The sequence below is a fragment of the Dama dama genome, chromosome 12, assembly GCF_033118175.1.
Source record: "Dama dama isolate Ldn47 chromosome 12, ASM3311817v1, whole genome shotgun sequence".
NCBI classification, from domain to species: Eukaryota; Metazoa; Chordata; class Mammalia; order Artiodactyla; family Cervidae; genus Dama; species Dama dama.
Genome location: NC_083692.1, coordinates 27,452,169 through 27,473,932, shown reverse-complemented (window position 1 = coordinate 27,473,932; position 21,764 = coordinate 27,452,169). Strand labels below are relative to the sequence as shown.

Below are 21,764 nucleotides of genomic sequence, written 5' to 3'. Positions count from 1 at the left end.
GGCAGGGCAACCCACTCCAGTATTCTTGCCTGGAGAATCCCCGTGGACAGAGGAGCATGGTGGGCTACAGTCCATGGGGCCACAAAGAGTCAGACACAACCGAGTGACTAAGCACACACATTTGCACACAATATCAGATATACCAACTCTAACTCAAGGTATGGGCATAGACCCCAAATATATACCTATACTTAAGATATGATAAAAGTGACAGTTCAAGTTAACAGGGAAAAATGGATTATTCAATAAATGGTGCCATTAGGAAATATCAAATTGGATTCCTCCCTCAAAACAAGAGATTGGATTCAAAGATTTAAGCATAAAAAAATGAAACTATAAAAGTACTATGGGAAACCATGGTAGGAAGACATCCTAACATTACACAAAACTCCAAAACTATGAAATAAAAATTGATACGTAAAAAAAAAAAAATTCTGCTTGGAAAAAAAGTCAGAAGAGAAGTAATAAATTAGGAAAACATATTTCCAAATCACACCACAATCAAAAGGCTAATTTTACCATAACATAAAAAGACTTCAAAAACTAGTAACTAACCCAAGAGAAAAAACAAACAAAAAAATATGTCTACAAAAACTTATGTAAAAACATCCAAGGCAACATTATTCAAAATAACTAAAAAGTGAACCCCTGGTAGCTCAGCTGTAAAGAATCCGCCTGCAGTGCAGGAGACCTGGGTTCGATCCCTGGGTTGGGAAGATCCCCTGGAGGAGGGCATGGCAACCCACTCCAGTATTCTTGCCTGGAGAATCCCCATGGACAGGGAAGTCTGGCGGACTACAGTCCACAGGGTCACAAAGAGTCGGACATGAGTGAGCAAGTAAGCACACACCACAGCACAAAAAGTGAACTCAAATGTCCATGATGAAAAGACACATAAAACAGTAGTATATTCATCCATTGGCCTGCATGCATGCGTGCTTAGCTACTAAGATGTGTCCAACTCTTCGTGACCCCATGGACTGCAGCCTGCCAGGCTCCTCTGTCCATGGAGTTTTCCAGGCAAGTATACTGGAGAGGGCTGCTACTTCCTCCTCCAGGGGATCTTCCTGACCAAGGGATTAAACTCACGTCTCCTGTGTCTCCTACACTGGCAGGTGAATTCTTTATCACTGGCATATTACTCAGCAATAAAAAGGAATTGAAGTACTGATACATGCTACAAAATGCATGAATCTTAATACATTATGCCATGTGAAAAAAGCTATTCGCAACAGACTACATACTGAATACTTTCATTTATACAAGATGACAATAGTAGGCAAACCTATGGAGTAGATTAGTGATTGTCTAGAGGCGCCAAGAGATTGGGGGAAAATAGGGAACAATCACTATGGGGATAGGACTTCTTTGGGGGATGATGAAAATGTTCCAAAGTTGACTGTGATGATGGTTGCACAATGCTATGAATATACTGAAAGCCACTGACTTGTATATTTTAAATGGGTGAATTGTATGGTACATGAATTACATCTCAGTAAGCTGTTATGTTGGAGATGACTCTTGAGCGTCCCTTGGACTACAAGGAGATCCAACCAGTCCATCCTAAAGGAGATCAGTCCTGGGTGTTCACTGGAAGGACTGATGCTGAAGCTGAAACTCCAGTACTTTGGCCACCTGATGCAAAGAGCTGACTCATCTGAAAAGATCCCGATGCTGGGAAAGATTGAGGGCAGGAGGAGAAGGGGACGACAGAGGATGAGATGGTTGGATGGCATCACCGACTCAACGGAAATGAGTTTGGGCAAACTCTGGGAGTTGGTGATGGACAGGGAGGCCTGGTGTGCTGTGGTTCACGGGGTCGCAAAGAATCGGACACGACTGAGCGACTGAACTGAAGCTGTTGTATTTTATATACATTAAAAAAAAAACCCCACAAAACAGTAGAGGTAAGAAGATACCTGTTTCTGCCCATAAACAATTAACTGTTGTAAGAAAAGCTGTTGCACTGGAAACAACCAAAAACCTAGACAAATTACAAGAAGGAACTGTTTCCAGATAGTGGAAAACAAACAGCACAGCGCTGTGATTCGCAAGAAAAGGGAAAACAAATGCCAAGAGCCCTCTGATTGCCCTGCGTGGTTGCTAGAGGGAGTTTCCAGGCTGTAGCATGAGAAGAGGAACCAAAATAAAGTCTAACGGTCTTACTGAGCTACGGGGAGAGAAACGGAAGTTCTCAGGGGGCATAGCAGCAATAATTCTCAAGAGAGTACTGGAAACAGGACTCTGGGTGGAGAAATAACTCCATGGAGGTGAAGGGGTCTCTGCAAATTGCTGGCCGTGTCCTACCTTGAGCACACATGGGACAAAAGTCCACCAGGCTGGGGGGAAACTACTGGAAAGTGGTAGCAGACCACATAATTCCCAGAGCTTACACAGGCCTGCAACTGCTTTCCCATCAGGCAGACAGCTGAGGGAATTGGGTAGTCTTCAGTAGGTTATCACTGTAAGTCAGTCAGGCTAACTTAGCTCTAGACTATGGTTATTCCAGATTCACTCTAGCGAGCCTAAAAAAAGTAAACTGACAAGTAATTTAATTGTACACTAGATCAAAGATCCAATAGGAACTTCCAGATATAAAAGTCTAGAGTATCTAAAATCATATCCCATTCTATATAATGTTTACCAGAAAATTAGACACTGCAGAAGACCAGTGAATTTGAAGTCATAGCAATAGAAACTATCCAAAATGAAGCAAAGAGAGCAAAAGCACTGCAGTCATCATCATCATCAAAGCACTAGTGATCTACAAATGCCCAGTGTTTAACAAATCTAACATATGTGAGACAAGTTCCGGAAGGGGAGGATGTTAGGGAAGAGGGGAGAAAAAAATATTTCTAGAAATAATCCTGGAGCACTCTACAAAAATAATAACAATGTACTCTGAGTATTATAACATAGATGTAAAATGTATGACAACAATAATACAAAGGAGGGAAAAGGGAAAAATAAAGCATGCTATTGCTGTACCTGAACTGGTATAACATTATTTGAAGGTAGAGCAAGGACTTGGAAAAAAAAAAACAAAAAGAAAACCAAAGACGTATAGTTTTTAAAAATTAGTAAAATACCAACAATCTGATAGGAAAAGAATAGAGAATGTCTTTGAATTGGCAGTAATGGAACAATCAAATTCTGAGTAAATCATACTGTTAATGTACTGGAACATCATGCACATGTGCAAAAATCAGATAGCTCTCTCAACAGAAAATGCTAATAGAGACACACAGTATAACACAGCAGTGTGGGGTCACTTCAGAGCCAGACTGCCTGAATCTGAAATCCAGGCTCTGTTAGGTACCTGCAGAGTCATTCTGGGCAAGTTACTTAACTTTCTCTGCTTCAGTTTCTTCTGCAAACCAGTGATAATACTCATGGGATTTTCTGGGGATTGAAAGTCATGCAAGGCATTTAAAACAATCACAAGCACAAAATTAGTATTTATTAACTGCTGGGTAAAAGAAGAGGAAAACCTTCACAATATATTTCTAAGTGAAAAAAGCAAGGTCCAGAACAGTAGAGTACGTTGCCATCTGTAGGAAGAACAAACTATATAAATATACCACTACCAAAGTAAAGACTATCTCCAGAAGATTAAATAAGAAATTTCTAACGATGAATCCTTCTGGAAAAGACAGCCTCCTAGCTGTGACAACAAAAAGGAAAACTGTATTCTCCTCTTCATGTGCTCAGTAGCTTAAAGTCGTGTCCAACTTTCTGCGACCCCATGGACTGTTTAAGTCCATCAGGCTCCTCGGTCCATGGAATGCTCCAGGCAAGAATACTGAAGTGGGTTGCCAGGCCCGCCTTCAGGGGATCACAGAGATTGAACCCAAGTCTTCTGCATCTCCTGCATCGCAGATGAATTCTTTACTGCTGAGCCACAAGGCCAGCCCCACTCTCCTCTTCACATTTTTTATGTAAACAGTGGATTTTCAACAATCTATTATCCATTCAAATAAATTAATTTAAAATTGAGATTTATTAATAAGCATGTACAAAATCAGAAAAATGTGCATTTCAAACACAAGTATCAGCTAGTTAAAAAGAAATAAAGTAGCAAGCCAATTTCATTTTTTAATAAACTGTATTTCTTCCCAGAATTACTATAATGGTCAGTTCCCCGTGGCTCCTAAAGCCTTTTCTGGTCTTTGTCATCTGTGACCTACTTTTCTAACACTTCTAACTCTTACTTCTTTGCCTTTTATCATTTCATGATCTCACAAATAGTTTCCTTTATTATCTACAATAAACTATATTACGATAAATATCTTATTTTTTTCCCAAAGCCTTCATTATGCTTTTTTTAATTCATATTAGGAAAATAGAAAAAAGGAAGGATAATTAAATCAGCATTTAGTTTCAGTCAACAACTTATGTTTAAAAGAAATATTTGTGACTATTGTACATGTATTGTATCTCAAGGCATATCAAAGCTGTTTTTGTATTTTAAGGACACATATCTATTTCAAAAATTTTATTACTGCAAAGTCAATTTAAAATTCACAAAGCATGATGTGGAGAGTTTTCTCTGTAAGCTCTAGAGTCTGTCTATAAGTTTACAGTCAGCCTGTGCCTCACTAGTTATGTAACTTTGAGTAAGTTATTCTTCTCCTATCTCAGTTTCATAATCTGTAAACTTGTATTAACAAGTAGGGCCAAACATTGGTATGTTTTAAGAGAAGACTAAATGAGGTAATAAACATTTCAAACAATGTCTGACCCATAGTAAGGCCTTAATAAATATTAATAAAGATAATAATATAACTGTTATTTTAATAATAATTTTTAAAGTAGTGAAAGCATATGGACTAGTTGGGAATGGGTAGGCTATAAAGCATGTGATGTCACTAATTTTTTAAAAATGAAACTCATCTAAAAATTGTTTAATGTTATTAAGTACAAAATTTGAACTGATTACATGACATATTATTTAAAAATTAAGACTTTTTATTTCTGGAAAGAACATGCAGGAATAAATATAAAAGGAGTGTTTTACTTTTTTATATTATTCTTCAAAAGACTATGTTTTTAATATCTAATGTTCCTTATTTCTTACTTATTCTCAATTCAGCTACAAAAAATTCCAATAAATAATAGATCAAGCTATTTAGTACCTGGAGAAATACCATAACACTTTCTACCCTGCATTACTGGAAAAAATTCTTCCAGCATATCAAATAATTGTTTGGAGCCATACTGTTTCAATTTCCCTTTTTGTATTATTAACATACCTTCAAAAGAACTGCAAAAGAACAGTGACAGCAATGTTGGAGAAATATAAAATACAGCCTAAGGATCAAATATACTAATTTTACTGGATGGGACTTAAGAACGTACATTTTTTTTCCCTCAAAAGTATTTAGAGAATTTCAATAAAATGCAATACCACTTACTTATTTAATAGATCAGAATCTCTGGGAGTAAATTATAGGAACTGCACTTGATGCAAGCCCCTAATAATTTTTCTGGCTTACTGTTATTTTAAGAACACATGAATATGAAACACAAAGGTTTCATTTAAAAGGTTTCATGTAAGTGAACCATGACTAGATTTCAAGCAGGAAGATGAAGTGGCATGAAGGGAGGAGTGAAGCAGATGTCCCACCAAAGGGAGATAACTCAAGTTTCCAAAGAAGTTTCTGCGTCCTATGCACGTAAGAGACACACACACCTGTCCTGAACAAGCAGCCGGAGCACAAGCAGACGATAACGACTGTCAGTCAAAACTGCTGTTACTATAGGTTCGTGGATTTATCTCTGGGCTTTCTATTCTGTTCCATTGATCTATATTTCTGTCTTTGTGCCAGTACCATACTGTCTTGATGACTGTGGCTTTGTAGTAGAGTCTGAAGTCAGGCAGGTTGATTCCTCCAGTTCCATTCTTCTTTCTCAAGATTACTTTGGCTATTCGAGGTTTTTTGTATTTCCATACAAATTGTGAAATTCTTTGGTCTAGTTCTGTGAAAAATACCGTTGGTAGCTTGATAGGGATTGCATTGAATCTATAGACTGCTTTGGGTAGAATAGCCATTTTGACAATATTAATTCTTCCAATCCATGAACACGGTATGTTTCTCCATCTGTTTGTGTCCTCTTTGATTTCTTTCATCAGTGTTTTATAGTTTTCTATGTATAGGTCCTTTGTTTCTTTAGGTAGATATACTCCTAAGTATTTTATTCTTTTTGTTGCAATGGTGAATGGTATTGTTTCCTTAATTTCTCTGTCACCTTATCTTTGACAAAGGAGGCAAGGATATACAATGGAAAAAAGACAACCTCTTTAACAAGTGGTGCTGGGAAAACTGGTCAACCACTTGTAAAAGAATGAAACTAGAACACTTTCTAACACCATACACAAAAATAAACTCAAAATGGATTAAAGATCTAAATGTAAGACCAGAAACTATAAAACTCCTAGAGGAGAACATAGGCAAAACACTCTCCGACATAAATCAAAGCAAGATCCTCTATGACCCACCTCCCAGAATATTGGAAATAAAAGCAAAACTAAACAAATGGGACCTAATGAAACTTAAAAGCTTTTGCACTACAAAGGAAACTATAAGTAAGGTGAAAAGACAGCCCTCAGATTGGGAGAAAATAATAGCAAATGAAGAAACAGACAAAGGATTAATCTCAAAAATATACAAGCAACTCCTGAAGCTCAATTCCAGAAAAATAAATGACCCAATCAAAAAATGGGCCAAAGAACTAAACAGACATTTCTCCAAAGAAGACATACAGATGGCTAACAAACACATGAAAAGATGCTCAACATCACTCATTATTAGAGAAATGCAAATCAAAACCACAATGAGGTACCATTACACGCCAGTCAGGATGGATGCTATCCAAAAGTCTACAAGCAATAAATGCTGGAGAGGGTGTGGAGAAAAGGGAACCCTCTTACACTGTTGGTGGGAATGCAAACTAGTACAGCCGCTATGGAAAACAGTGTGGAGATTTCTTAAAAAACTGGACATAGAACTGCCATATGACCCAGCAATCCCACTTCTGGGCATACACACTGAGGAAACCAGATCTGAAAGAGACACGTGCACCCCAATGTTCATTGCAGCACTGTTTATAATAGCCAGGACATGGAAGCAACCTAGATGCCCATCAGCAGATGAATGGATAAGGAAGCTGTGGTACATATACACCATGGAATATTACTCAGCCATTAAAAAGAATTCATTTGAACCAGTCCTAATGAGATGGATGAAGCTGGAGCCCCTTATACAGAGTGAAGCAAGCCAGAAAGATAAAGAACATTACAGCATACTGACACATGTATATGGAATTTAGAAAGGTGATAACGATAACCCTATATGCAGAACAGAAAAAGAGACACAGAAATACAGAACAGACTTTTGAACTTTGTGGGAGAATGTGAGGGTGGGATATTTCAAAAGAACAGCATGTATACTATCTATGGTGAAACAGATCACCAGCCCAGGTGGGATGCACGAGACAAGTGCTCCGGCCTGGTGCACTGGGAAGACCCAGAGGAATCGGGTGGAGAGGGAGGTGGGAGGGGGGATCGGGATTGGGAATACATGTAAATCCATGGCTGATTCATATCAATGTATGACAAAACCCACTGGAAAAAAAAAAAAATAATAATAAAAAAAAAAAAAACTGCTGTTACTCACAAAAACACTAGGCTTTCATGGTTTAATTTCTATTCCACTTGGCAATACATATGTTTTTTTCATTGCTCACTCTGGAAATCCAAGCCTCCTAAGTACTACAATACTAATTGGCAGAGAAGAGGACCTAAACACCTTACAGCAAAGCAAGGTACTTTTGCTTTCAATTCACAACAAGGTTTAAAAAAAAAAAAAGTAAAAAATTTAAAAGGCTGTTTGGGTTTTTATTTATTTATTTATATTAGTTGGAGGCTAATTACAATATTGTAGTGGTTTTTGCCATACATTGACATGAATCAGCCATGGATTTACATGTGTTTCCCATCCTGAACCCCCCTTGTACAGAATTATTATAGCCATTTATAAATACAGAACTTTCATGTAGGGGAGTCTTTTTTTCAAAACAACTAATCAAAGACAAATAATTACTCAAATTTTGGAAGTTTATTCAAACCTGTAATGGACATGTAAAAGAATAAACAAATTTTACAAGATTAATTCTACTATAACTGGTCAATTTCGACATCTGTAAAATGACACTTTGAGACCAGGAGACATCTGAAGTCCTGACTAGCTCAAATTCTAAAACTGCATGATATATAAAGCCCTCAAACTTTGAATTAAAAATACTAGGTTGTTGAAAAACTATATTGTAAGTATATTCTGGTAATTCAAATAACCCTGAAGTGTTAAAATACTGATAGATGCATCCCATAAACAATCCGGTGATACTGTGTTTCAGACTTCCTGTTAGCATGTGCTCTCAATGAATGAAGAAGAAAAAAACTACTTTCTCTTACCTGGACTGCTAAAAATTAATTGCTTGCAACATAGCTACTCAATGAGGAGTTATAAAAGGCTCTATCATTATGGAATCCTGAAAATCTCATAAAAATAAGAGAAACATCATTAGCTAACCAGTAAATATCATAACTCAATGACAACAGTAAACTCTGAAGTATTTAGATTAAGTGCATTTGAGATATTTACCTATTATGCAAACAAGCAGCATTACTTTACAATCTGAACATTACTGTGTAACTCCTTAGGTTGCATAGGGAAAAAGAAAAAAATGTTCATGGTACTCTTCCCTCATAATTCTGCCATTCTTATTACACACATTACACATTTTCCACGGTCCGTAAGAGATGCACTGCCCAGAAGTGTCTATAAGGACAAGGGTTTATCTATATTGAAATTAAGTCTGAGATAGGTAACTTTACCATAACAGAGTTTACACAGGATGTGTATTTCTCAGTAGAAGATAATTTTGTGCTGTGATGGGGAAAAAAAAATCAAGAAGTCTGATACCTTAGATTCTTCATAGTTATTAACTCTATTCTTAAATGAAGGGACTGGTCTGCAGAACGAACAAACCTCCTTACAATTTAAAAGACAGATAACTAACACAACATTGTAAACCAACTGAACTTCCATAAGAATTTTAAAGTGACAGATAAAACAGACATCAGTCTAAAAATAAATTTTGCTTCTATATAAAAAAGAACTAGCTTTAAAATCTGCATATACAGACCACGAAAAACTGAAAAGTGGGAGGCCAGAAGCAGTACGCAAAATATAAAAGTTTACTGTTTAAACACTCACTCATCCCTGGCTGTCAGGCAGTCATATTTACCATTTTTACAAACCCGCTGGTCTGACCAAGATCCCTACTTTTAAGACCAACTAAAACCAAGTATTTGCAAAGTTAATTCAACATACTGTAGCTCAACAACTCAGTACAGATCAGTGATCCAAAAGCTAATTAAATTGTGTCTATCAGCAAATTAGCAACCACACCCCTTAAAAAGGGCACTCAGGCGGTGCTCCATTAACTTCCACAGGGTGGCTTTCGTTTAAAATTCATTACTTCATTGCCTGAATGACCATGTTTATTTTACAAACACTGTCTCCAGCAAAAGTCAATGACTTTTACCTACGCCTGAAACAGCAATCAGTCTGGGGAAAGGCACCGTATAAAACGGGTGAATCTTAGTCACCCAATGATTAATTATAAGCACGATATACTTAATCATAATGATAGTCTGTGCATCACAAGAATTAAAAACAGTTTATCAACTCAACTAAAGCCCGATGATAATGTATTACTCCACGAACGGTATTTGCTTCAGGTTCCAAGAAAAGCATTACCAGTAAAATGGAGTTTGATGTCTAAGTCTTAGGTTTTCCCCACCGTTTCATTATTATTATTATTTAAGCTCGAAAGGGCCTGTTTGGCAGGGGGCGGCGAGGGGGGGGGGGGGGGGGCGTACTGTGAAAACCTGCGGGAAGAGAAGTCTGGGAAGAGAATGGCCAAAATCAAACGACCGCGGAGGGCAACGAGGGCTCGGAGGCTGTGCGGAGCGAGGACAGGGACCCTTACCTGCCAGCGGCCATAGGTGAGGAGGATCATGGAGACGGGGATGGCGGTGCCGGACATCGCATGGGTGGAGGGCATGCTGTACTCAGAGTTGTAGAAAACCTCCAACTTGACCACGGGTGGCGAGGCGGGCCGCGGCCAGCGGATGATGTCCTTGGTGCACTGGCCCAGGTACATGACTAGCACCCAGATGACCACGAGCCTCCGGCCCACCAGGGCGTCCAGGTTCCAGATCCAGAAGGGGAAGAACAGAATGTAAAAGAGTTCGTTGCCCAGCTCCGTGCCGAAGCAGAACAGGTAGTGGAGAGGCCAGTTACTCACGTGGGCCAATTGGCCCTCCTCGCCCGTCAGCGAGTTGCGGCGCAGAAGCCCCGCGCGCCGCGGCGAGGCCGGGCCCACCTCGGTCGCCCGCCCGTTCCGCACGCCGTTGGGGGCGCCGCCGCCGCCGCCCAGCTTGGCCGGGCACTGATTGCGGTCGCTCTCGGGCGGCGGAGGGCCTCCGGCCGCCCCCGGCTGCCGCTCTCTGCGCCGGGATTCTCCGGCGAGGTGCGCCTCCGCCTTCTCATCCTCCCTCGGGTCGCCGGCGGCCGCGGCTGTGCAGCTCGCCGGCGCTTCCACCCCGCACAGCTGCTGGAAACGGGCCACTTTCTGCGGGTCCTGCAAACTGCTTACCAGCTGGGCCAGCCACTGCCCCAACGACATGATAACGGAAAGGCGCGGCCCGCGGGCCGAAGGACGGCGGCGCGAGGGTGGGCCGGCCCCTGGCGCAGCCCCGATCCGTCTCCGCGCGCCTACGGCAGCGGCAACGGCAAGGCGAGCGGCGCCTCCCGCCACCAGCTGGGTTCTGCCGGGTGACGGCGCCACAGGCCGCAGCGGCCGCCGCGCGCCCCCGCCCCGCTCGCCCCTCCCTCGCGGCGCGCGCTCCGCCCCTGCCCCGGCCTCCACGCGCCGGCGCGCGCCCCGCCGGGCCCCGCCCCGCGGCCGCTCTAGAAGGGGTCCGGCGGCGCGGGTCAGCCTCGAGCGCACCCGGGCGGCGTGAGGGCGCCGAGGCTCTGCAGGGCGGCGGCCTGGAGGTTCTCCTTATTAATACCCACCAGGCGTCGCGGCGCTCGGCGGGCCGGACTTTGCGCGCCCCTCTTCAACCTCACCCCTCGCTCCCTGCTGGCTGGGGTTGCCGACTTCTCTCGGTCCGGCGTTGACTGGGAAAGGCCACGATCCTAGTGCCAGCTTCGGCGGTGCCAGTGGCCAAGCACCCGGACATCCTGCTGGCACAGAATCAAATGGTGAATGGTGAACGAAAGCGAAGTAACTATCACGCACTCCAAGAATTACAAGTAATTACGGAGCTGTCTTTAAAGCCACGTGCCAGTTGACTGGTGGTGACGAGAGTAGATATAGATCCCAGGACAGTAGCGCGTCATTGGTTGTCAAAGCTCAGAAATAGACGAAGTAAAACCAATAAATCACTGAAGTAGTAATTAGTAAATGGATATTGTGCGCACACCAAAGAGAGAGTTTGTCAACGAGGATCACTCAAACCAAGATACCGAGTGAGGCATCGGGGTATATTGTTATTATAAAGCAGCTTATATGGTGATAAGGTAGTGATTTTTTTCTTCTTCATAGTGATTGGTTATAATAGAATTTTCAGTGGTTACCTCATTTCAGCCTTGAGAAGCAGTTCAAATTTTGCTTATTATTTCCAAAGGCGTAAGCAAGAAATGACTAAATTGGTTTCATCTGCCCAAGGGATTAAGACTGGTCTCCCTTTGGTTTTGAATTTAACAAATATTTTTGTCTAAGTTACCAGATCACAGTTATTCTTAACCTACCTGTAGAATTTCCGTTTGATAAATTCTAAGAGCTAGCAGGGTTGCACAGAAGATATGTAATTGGCAACTGAACTCAGGGGGTAGATTTCTGAGTTTGATAAGGCTGGTTTAGAAACTTAACTTTCATGTCCCACAAGTTACAAATTTGACTTCTAGAAAGAATGGTTTTTATAAGAAGCGTTCTGAACTCTAGTTCCAGGAAGTTATTTCAGGTACAGTGAATGTCTAAATTTAAAATTTTGAACTTCTTCCAAGAAACAGGCTGGAAAATTCCCCTCCTTTATGTCATTAGAAATATTGTATTTTCTTCTTTCCCAGGGAGAATGATGCTTCTCCTCCAACTCCACTTGCCAGGCTGTGACCATAGAAAGATGAATAAACCATCATCCATGCCCTCAAGTTGCTCACAAGATAAATAGGAGACAGAGATAGATCCCCCTCTGGAGTACAGAGCAGATGGTAAGTGCTAAAACTGAGTCATAAACAACATGCTCTGGAAAGGAGAAGAAACAAGTTGATTAGGAAAAGTTGTTGAGGTGATCCTATTAAGCTAGATCATAATTGAAAAGTGAGATATGAATAGTTGGAGAAGCCCATCTTTGGAAAAGAGAAAATGAATAAAGACGGACAGAAATGTGCAAAGACATATTTGGTAAACAGTTAATAGCTCATAAAATACAGAGTAGGAAGGGTAAATGACTGGAATGGGGTTAGAAAGGGAAGCTAGGACCAGATTGTAAAGGCTGGGGATTTCATTTTGCAAGCAGTGCATACATGCTAAGTTGCTTCAGTCATGTCTGACTCTTTGTGACTCTATGGGCTGAAGCCCACCAGACTCTTCTGTCCATGGGATTCTCCTGGTAAGAGTACTGGAGTGGGTTGCCATGCTCTCCTCCAGGGGATCTTCCTGACCCAGGAAGGGAATCTGTGTCTCTTACATCTCCTGCGTTGGGAGGCGAGTTCTTTACCACTAGCACCACCTGGGAAGCCCTTGTAAGCAGTGCGGGACCATCAAAGGCCTTTAAGCTTGGCACTAACACCATTAGAGCTGTGCTTAGAAAGAGGACTAGGAAGGAAATCAATGGTGAATTGCCACAGGTCAGAGACCAGAGGCCAGTTAAATCATTAGAAGATGATTACAATAACCAAATGAGAGAATGAGTGCCTCAACTAGAATCAGTTTCTGAGAATTGGAAGAAAGGGATTTGAAAGGATCTGCCCGCAATGTAGGAGACCCAGGTTCGATCGCTGGGTTGGGAAGATCCCCTGGAGAAGGGTGTTGCAACCCACTCCAGTATTCTTGCCTAGAGAATTCCATGGACAGAGGAGCCTGGTGGGCTATATAGTCCATGGTGTCACAAAGAGTCAGACAGGACTGAGTGACTTTAACTACTCACTACATTTAAATTCATAACTCTGCAGGCAAATAATAGTCCATCCCTGATTGGAAAATATTGTGTCTAATATTGAGACATTTCTAATTTAATGAGGAAGACATAACAAGAGAAAACATGCAAATATATTCAAAGATGTAAAGCCAAGCATAATAAACAGTTCTAGGAAGTGAGATACAAGCAATCACTATGTGGAATGAGAGGCAAGAAGGTGGCATTGGGATAGCTCTGACGGCTTCTGTCAAACAGATGATTAGCTGGTGTTTAAAGTCAAGGAGCAACTTTGTAGAGAGAAATGTCTGTGAGGCAGTTTACACATGCTTTTCTATGAAATAATTTGTTCAGAGGGGAATTATTCTGATACATCCAAGAAATTTTTGATTCTGGGGATTAGTCTAAAGATAGCAGGGAAAAAAGAAAATATAGAAAACAAAGTAGAAGGTGATCTTTACAGATCTTCAATTTATAATGGTGGTCCTGATAAACCCATCATAAACTGAAAACATCCTAAGTCAAAAATGCATTTAATACACCTAAACTACCTATCAATATAGCTTAACCTAGCCTACCTTAAACATGCTCAGAACACTTACGTTAGCCTACAGTTGGCAAAATCACCTAACACAAAGCCTGTTTTTTAATTGTGTTGAGTATCTCATGTAATTTATTGTATACTGGCAGTGAAAGTGAAAAAAAGGATGGCCGTGTGGATACAGAATGGTTATAAGTGTCCCAGTTATTTACTCTTGTCATCTAGTAGCTGACTGAGAGCTGCAGCTCCCTACTCTCCCCTGCCCTGCCCAGCCTTTTGTACTGCTTATCCTTAGCTCTGGAAACTGTCAAAATTCAGAATTTGAGGTATAGTGTCTACTAAATGTGTAATACCTTTGCACCATCATATAGTCAAAAAATCTTCAATCGAACCATCACAAACCAGGGAATGTATGTATATTTTTATGTATATCCTGTGGCTAAATTATGACTCCTTCAGCACTGATAGATTTTGTCAAAATGCAATATTCCCTTTAAAGGTAATAGAAACAGAGATGATGGGGGAATGGGAATTTGGCCTATGACTGCACTGAGGAGGAAAAAGAATGCAAGTTGACCAAACTTGAAGGGGCTAGCACTCTCCTACTAGTGCAATAATTCTGTTAATGATAAGGAAAAGGTCTTAGCTGTAAACCAAAGCACCACAGTGAAAAAAATAGTAGTTTTGGCGGATTCTATTCACATTCACTCCAGTCTTTTCATAACAGAACATTTTAGGACTTAATGGAAATTTAATTGTATAAAAATTCAGATTTAAATATTCTGCGGCAAGTATCTTTAAAATAAAGCATAAACATTTTTTAAAAGAAAAAAATATTTCTGCCAAGTAAAGATATGACTCTCTCGGTGTGATTCAGTGTCTTGCCTGCAAAGTCAAATGTCTTTTTTTTTTCAATTAATTTATTTTTTAATTGAAGGATAATTTCTTTACAGAACTGTTGGTTTCTGCCAAACATCAACATGAATCAGCCATAGATGTATTTATGTCCCCTCCCTCTCGAATCTTCCTCCCATCTCCCTCTCCATCCGACTCCTCTATGTTGCTACAGAGACCTGGTTTGAGTTCCCTGAGTCAAAACAGCAAATTCCCATTGGCTATCTATTTTACATATGGTAATATAAGTTTCCATGTTACTTACATTGTAACAAATGTCTTAATCCATGTTCTACAATTGATATGTTAAATTTTGTGATACACTTCTTTGCACTTCGTGTAATATTGAAACATTTTGAAGACTCATGTTCTATAAAAGGCAAAATGTTGCTGTCATTTCTAATGGAACTTTCCTTAAAGTAGAAGGGAAATACAATACACAGTCTTGGCCTTGGTCGTTCTACCTTCAACAGATAATTTATCATGGTGAATTGTGGTAAATCATTGATTCGGGCTCCTCTGGTTGTTCAGATGATAAAGAATCTGCCTGCAATGCAGGAGCCCCAGGTTCAATCCCGGAGTCAGGAAGATCCCCTGGAGAAGAAAATGGCCACCCACTCCGGTATTCTTGCCTGAAGTATCGCATAAACCGAGGAGCCTGGCCAGCTACAGTCCATGGGATCACAAAGATTTGCATATGACTGAGCGACTAAGCACACATGCAAATCATTGATTCAGCTACTTTTACAATGAATTCAAAGAACTTTATCAATAGAAATGCACTGTCTAAGTAATTTAGGTTCAAAACTATGTTATACTGTATTGTATATTTGAATGTTGCTAAGAGAGTAGATTTTAAAAGTTCTCATCACAAGAAAAAAAGAACTAACTATGTGAGGTGATGGATGTTAACTAAAATTACAGTAATATATTAAATCATTATGTTATACACCTTAAACTAATACAATGTTCAATGTGAATTATATCTCCTTAAACCCCTCCAGGGGACGGAGAAACTATATTACTTAATAAGAAAATGATAATATTCATTTTAAACTGAATATTCATTATTATCAATCTATTTTCTTTTGCCTACCTGGAATCCAACTAAATTTATTTTTTTGTTTGTTTAGAATTTTTAAATATTTTTATTGAGGTATAGTTGATTTACAATATTGTGTTAGTTTTAAGTGTACAACAAAGTGATTAGGTATACATAGATACATGTATTTGTGTGTCTATATACATATATATTCTTTTTCAGATTCTATTCCATTATAGATTATTACAGGATAGTAAGTCTAGTTCCTTGTGCCATACAGTAGGTCCTTGCTGTTTATCTGCTTCATATACAGTATTGTGTATATGTTAATCCCAAGCTCCTACCATTCCCCTTTGGAAACCATAAGTTTATTCTGTCTGTGAGCCTACTTCTGTTTCAAATTAATTTCTTATTTGTTAAACTGCAAAATTTATATGTTATAAAGTAGTCACCATAACTTATTACTATTACTAAAATATTTTTGAAATGTAGATGTCATTACATAGCACTTAGGGCATCAATAAGTCATCATTATGAATATTTTTGAATGATTAAACCCATGTTTATTAAATTATTTACATATAACCTAGTGATTTTATCCTGCATCTCTGATTAGTTTTATACTTCTCAAAAACAGGATTTCCTCTGACTTCTCAAAAAGATGCCTATCATAGCACAAATGTAAAGAAGATGTATGATGGATATAGATAAAATTTTTAAAGTAAGAGTTGAATGTTTTTATCTTCTACATTTTCTCTGCCCCAGCCTGTCACTTTCTCCCAAAGGAATGTTCTAAGGAACAAAAACAGTCTGAGAGTATCTCAGTCAACAAAATAATTGGTCTCTCACTCACTTTTACTTCTGGCCCACATAGGCTGAGATCACCATGGAATTTTTTTCCCTTACCATACAGACCAGTTATACCGTTTTATTTTACCCCAAGTCTGTAGTGCTTTTTTTTTTTTTTTAATTTATGTATTTATTTTGGCTGTGCTAGGGCTTTGTTGCTGTAGGCAGGCTTTCTTTGGTGGCAGGGAGTGGGGGCCACTCTTCATTGCAGTGCACAAGTTTCTCGTTGTGGTGGCTTCTCCTGTTGCAGAGCACAGGCTCTAGGCTCACGGGCGTCAGTAACTGTGGCATGTGGGCTCAGTAGTTCTGGCACACGAGCTTAGCTGCTCCGCTGCATGTCGAATCTTCCTGGACCAGAGATCGAACCCGAGACCCCTGGATTGGCAAGCAGATTCCTAACCCCTGTACCACCAGGGAGGTTCCTGCCCTGCCTTTCTTGATGCTTGTATTCAGTTCTTCCTTGGACCTCATAAGCCAATAAATTCCTTTTTTCTTTAAGGTTTGTTTTGAGGTAGGTTTTGCAATTTCCAAATAAAATCACACAGGTGGTTAGAGGCAGAGTTAGAACTAGCATTCAGATCTGATTGCTCACCTACAGCTTTGGTGATGAACAGTTTTTGTTGCTGCAAAACCTGTTGCTGGCCCCCGGAGGCAAGGACTGTGCTTTGCTTCTAATTTGTTTTTATTTCTACTAAATAGATGCTGGGAGCAAAACTGACACTGAATACGGAGTTGATGAGTTACTATAAACGTATACAGTTATGGAAAGAACATTATCTTGATTCAGAAGACCTAGATTTGGGGCATGGATCTGCCACTGACTTCCTGTAAGATCCTCGGCAAATCACTTACAGTCTCAAAGGTACAAATCTTCACAGCACAATGGAAGGAACAAGAGCCTTGTAGGATTATGGAAAGGCTAAAAATGACATCATATAGGTAAGAAATTTTTTAGCTCTAAAGTGGGTTAACTGCAGGATATACATTGGAAATTTTATTTAAAGCCCTGTCTGAATTTGGTATATTATCATTTTAACGTCACCATACAAATATCCATCATCACCTCAAACTCCACATATTTAGATACAATGCATTGTCTTCTTCATACCTCTGCCCCTATTCACCACCCCCTCAAATACTCTCCCTTGCTTTAAAAACTGCTTTTTAAAGGCAAACTGGATCACACTTCTATCCTCCTTAAAGCTCTTCAGTGTCTCCCCACTGCCTTCAGAATAAAAAATTCAAATTTTACTTTGTCATTCCTGAAGAACTAAATGTAGATCTCTCCAGATATAAGAGGAGAAACCAGGTGATTGAGGTCTAGTCAATTCAGCACTTTGGTTTTTACATAGGCTATTTGGCTCCTACCTGACTTTTTGTTATCTTCTCCCCTCCTCCCATGAGGTATGCAAACTAGGGGAACTTTAACAGGCACAGTGAAAGAAGCCAGGTGGTGTTCAGGCCTTGTCGACAAGGTCATCATCATGCTGTTCCTGTCTCTCCCTCTTACTTTACTACCGCCTCGCTTATCCTCTTACCCTCACTCTATATTTAGTTATTCTGAAATGAATTGCTCTGAATATTTCATGCTCCCTTGTGCCTCTGTGTCGATACTCTGTGTCCATTCTCTGTGTCAGCTTGTATTGTTTCTGTCTTGAACTCACTTCCTTCTGTCTCTCACCTGGTTGAGTTCTGCAGGATGGTCTCCTACACTAGAACATAAATTAATTGAAGACAGGAATAATATCCTTGATTATTACCTATATCTTTCTGTATACCTAGCACCTAAATGTTGTCAATCAATATATATATGGGCTTCCCTGGTGTCTTAGCAGTAAAAATACCTCCTGCCAATGCAAGAGATGCAGGTCCCATCCCTGAGTCAGGAAGATCCCCTGGAGCAGGAAGTGGCAACCTACTCCAGTATTCCATGGAAAATCCTATGGACAGAGGAGCCTAGTGGGCTACAGTCCCTGGGGTTGCCAAGAGTCGGACTAAACAACAATATGTGAGTGAATGAGCTTTACAAATCCATTCCTGCAGAACTCCCCTAGAAAGACTCTGAAGCCTAAACAGATTGTTAAAATGTATATAAACTTGATTATTTGGCTTTGGCTCGTTCCTAGCATACCTGTAGTTGTTTCTTATACAAATCTTTGAGAGACTTAATAATCCTTAGGTCTGTTCCAACCAGTGTGAGTGAAGTGAAGTGAAAGTCGCTCAGTCGTGTCCAACTCTTTGCGACACCATGGATTATACAGTCCATGGAATTCTCCAGGCCAGAATCCTGGAGTGGGCAGCCTTTCCCTTCTCCAGGGGATCTTTCCAACCCAGGGATCGAACTCAGGTTTCCTGCTTTGCAAGCTCATTCTTTACCAGCGGAGCCACAAGGAAAGCCCAACCAGTGTGACCAGTAGCTATTTGGTAACAAATTCCTTGGAATCATTTAACTTAAACAATCACTAAGAGGCAACAAGAAAGTGAAGCTTTTCCTTCTTAGATACCCAATTTTGATAATAAAAGTAATGTTTATTGAGTCTTGTTACATGATGTGTACTATTTGATAGGCTTTACTGATAGTAACTAATTTAATCTTCACAATAACCCTGTAAGGTAAATCTTTTTTCTATCTTCATTATACATATGAAAAATTGAGGTATAGAAAGATTAAAGAAAATGCTCAAGGTCACCGAGTTGGGAAGTAGCAGAGCCTGCTTTCAGACCCCTGATACCCAGAGCGCACAGTCTTAACACATTATGTAATATTGTCTCCCAGTTCAGTTCAGTTCAGTCTCTCAGTCGTGTCTGACTCCTTGTGACCCCATGGACTGCAGCACGCCAGGCTTTCCTGTCCATCACCAACTCCCAGAGCATGCTCAAACTCATGTCCATTGAGTCGGTAATGCCATCCAACCATCTCCTCCATTGCCTCCCAAGAGGTCGTAAAATAACCAGCTCAATCTTTGCTATTCTCTTATGACCATTATTAGTTAGGAAATTCTATCTTCTGCCCTATTGTAAATAATATTCAATTGACTTCTAAGTCCTGAATTCTCACATTTTATCTGCATTCATTTTAATCACAAGATTAAATATTGAGTGTTTACCAAATACAATGCATTAAGCTATAGGCCAGAGGAAATACACAGAGGAATGGGCACATTTGTGCCCTCAAGAAGTTTATATTCTAGAAGGAAGAGATAAACTGTAGACAAGCTACTGTAGTAAAAGACAATTGTGTTAAATACTTTAATGGAGATACAGACAGTGTCAGGGAAATAATAGTGGAAGAGATTAATTCCCAAACAGGGAAGGAATAGTATGTGTGTTGCATAGAAATTAAAATGGGTTAATTTTGGAAGGAAAACATTCAAAGCACAGGAAATAAAATGGTTAAACACAACGAGACTAGAAAAAGCAAGGCAGGTTTTAGAAACCGGTGAAAGTGTTCAGTGAGAGAAACAAGAGATGTTAGACCTCTTGGAAAGACTTAAAAGCTACACTAAGGAATTTGGACTTTATTCTCAGGCAGCAGAGAGCCAGAAAAAGACCAAAAGAGTGCAAAGAATGCTGAGGCTGGAGTCATGATCTTGGCAGAGATTAATTTGCTAGCCACGTGAGAAATCAAATAAAATTTGACTTGGTCAGGAGTTGGGCAAAAAAGGGTTTTCTTTTGTAGAGACGAGTGAACAAAGATAGAAGGGACCAGGTAGGGGATGTGGGATGCGAGGATGGTGTGATGGGTTGTTGTGTTAGTCACTCAGTCGTGTCTGACTCTGTAGCCCCATGGACTGTAGCCTGCTAGGCTCCTCCATCCATGGAATTTTCCAGGCAAGAGGCAAGAATACTGAAGTGGGTTACCATTTCCTTCTCCCAGGGATCTTCCCAACCCAGGGATCAAACCGCATTTCAGGCCAGCTGTTGACTGTAGTTTGAGCCACCAGGGGTTCCTCCTGTGATGGGAGAGTAAGTCAAGGGTATTTTACCCTAGGACCAACCTCTTCTCAGGGAACTGCCCTTCAGGAGGGGCTGTATGCTGCCTCAGGACTCAGGGTGGGCCCAGGTACAGGATCCTGGAGGAAGGAAAGAAGCTTAACCAAAATTTGGTTAATATTTTTTCCTGTTGATCAGTGGGGACAAAACAGTTCAGCTCTTCATTTATGAGGCAAAGAATGGATATTTCTGTGTGGCTCTGTCATTAACAAACCAGGCAGGCATCTTATCTAAGTCCTCTGGGGAAGAAGGGTGAGGGAATTGTTTAACCTTCAGATAAAGGTCAGCTTTCTCAAGGCATTACTTGAGGCATTACTTTATACTTAGATTTCTGTTGAGAAGCATAAGTGTTAGTATTCTTTGGATGTCAAGCCCAAACCTGTTTGAGTTTTATTGCAAGACCTAGGCATTGTCATTCATTCTAACACACCCATATCTAATAAAAGGATAAAGACTCCAGTATTATGAAATTTATCTGGAACTTAGTCATTCCATTGTTTCCAAAGTTGTTCTTATTACACTTTCATGTCCTGGGCTAGTCAGAAGTGGTTGTCAGATACTAAAATTATTGCTGAAAGATTAAGTGCAAACATTGGGTCTTAGGCTTCAAAACTGTAATTTGAACTCTGTAGTTTTAATTGTTGCTGGTTCAGGTTAACAAGGTGAGCTGACATGAAGCAACCTTAGATTTTCTCAATGTGAGGCTAGAAAAAGCTGATATTTCCACCATCCAGTCGAGAGACACACATTCCAGCTACTGCCAAAGACTCTCTCTCTTCGACCAAGCCTAAATCGACTTTGGGCTCAGTCCTTGGCCACTTAGTCTAGTTTTCCAAAGAATCCTGCTGAATTGGTTTAATGAAAGTCTTCCACCTTTGGTATCTGATCACCTTGTATCAGATCAAATTCCTCATCCTGCATTCTTGATATTTTAGGGCCAGCCTTTAGCAAGAATCTCCTTTATCCCTAATGTGTTCTATCCACTGACCTCTATCTTGCTCCTTGACTGTAAATCTCTGCTTGTCTTTATTGTATTCAGAGCTGAGCCCACTCTCTCTCCTCAAATGAAGAATCCTCATTGCAGTAGTTTGTCTTGAATGAAATCTTCCTTAGTCTCTAGATAAAGTGTCGAGAACATTTTTTTAACATCAAGTTCATATACATATTATATATGT

General features: G+C 40.2%; 1 protein-coding gene and 1 long non-coding RNA gene across 2 annotated transcripts in view; one reads left to right on the top strand and one right to left on the bottom strand.

The window, feature by feature from the left end:
- SGPP1 (sphingosine-1-phosphate phosphatase 1) overlaps positions 1–10,881 on the bottom strand; it is a 42,745-nt gene extending 31,864 nt beyond the window's left edge. Inside the window, exon 1 of the mRNA XM_061156914.1 lies at positions 10,057–10,881. Coding sequence (XP_061012897.1) covers positions 10,057–10,755 — 699 coding nt within the window. The 5' untranslated portion in view covers positions 10,756–10,881. The remainder of the gene's footprint in view (positions 1–10,056) is intronic.
- Positions 10,882–11,479: 598 nt separating this feature from the next.
- On the top strand, positions 11,480–17,520 carry LOC133067176 (uncharacterized). The gene is made up of 3 exons (XR_009695216.1): positions 11,480–11,654; positions 12,204–12,344; positions 17,296–17,520. It is a non-coding gene; the product is annotated as an uncharacterized LOC133067176 (long non-coding RNA).
- Positions 17,521–21,764: the final 4,244 nt, after the last annotated feature.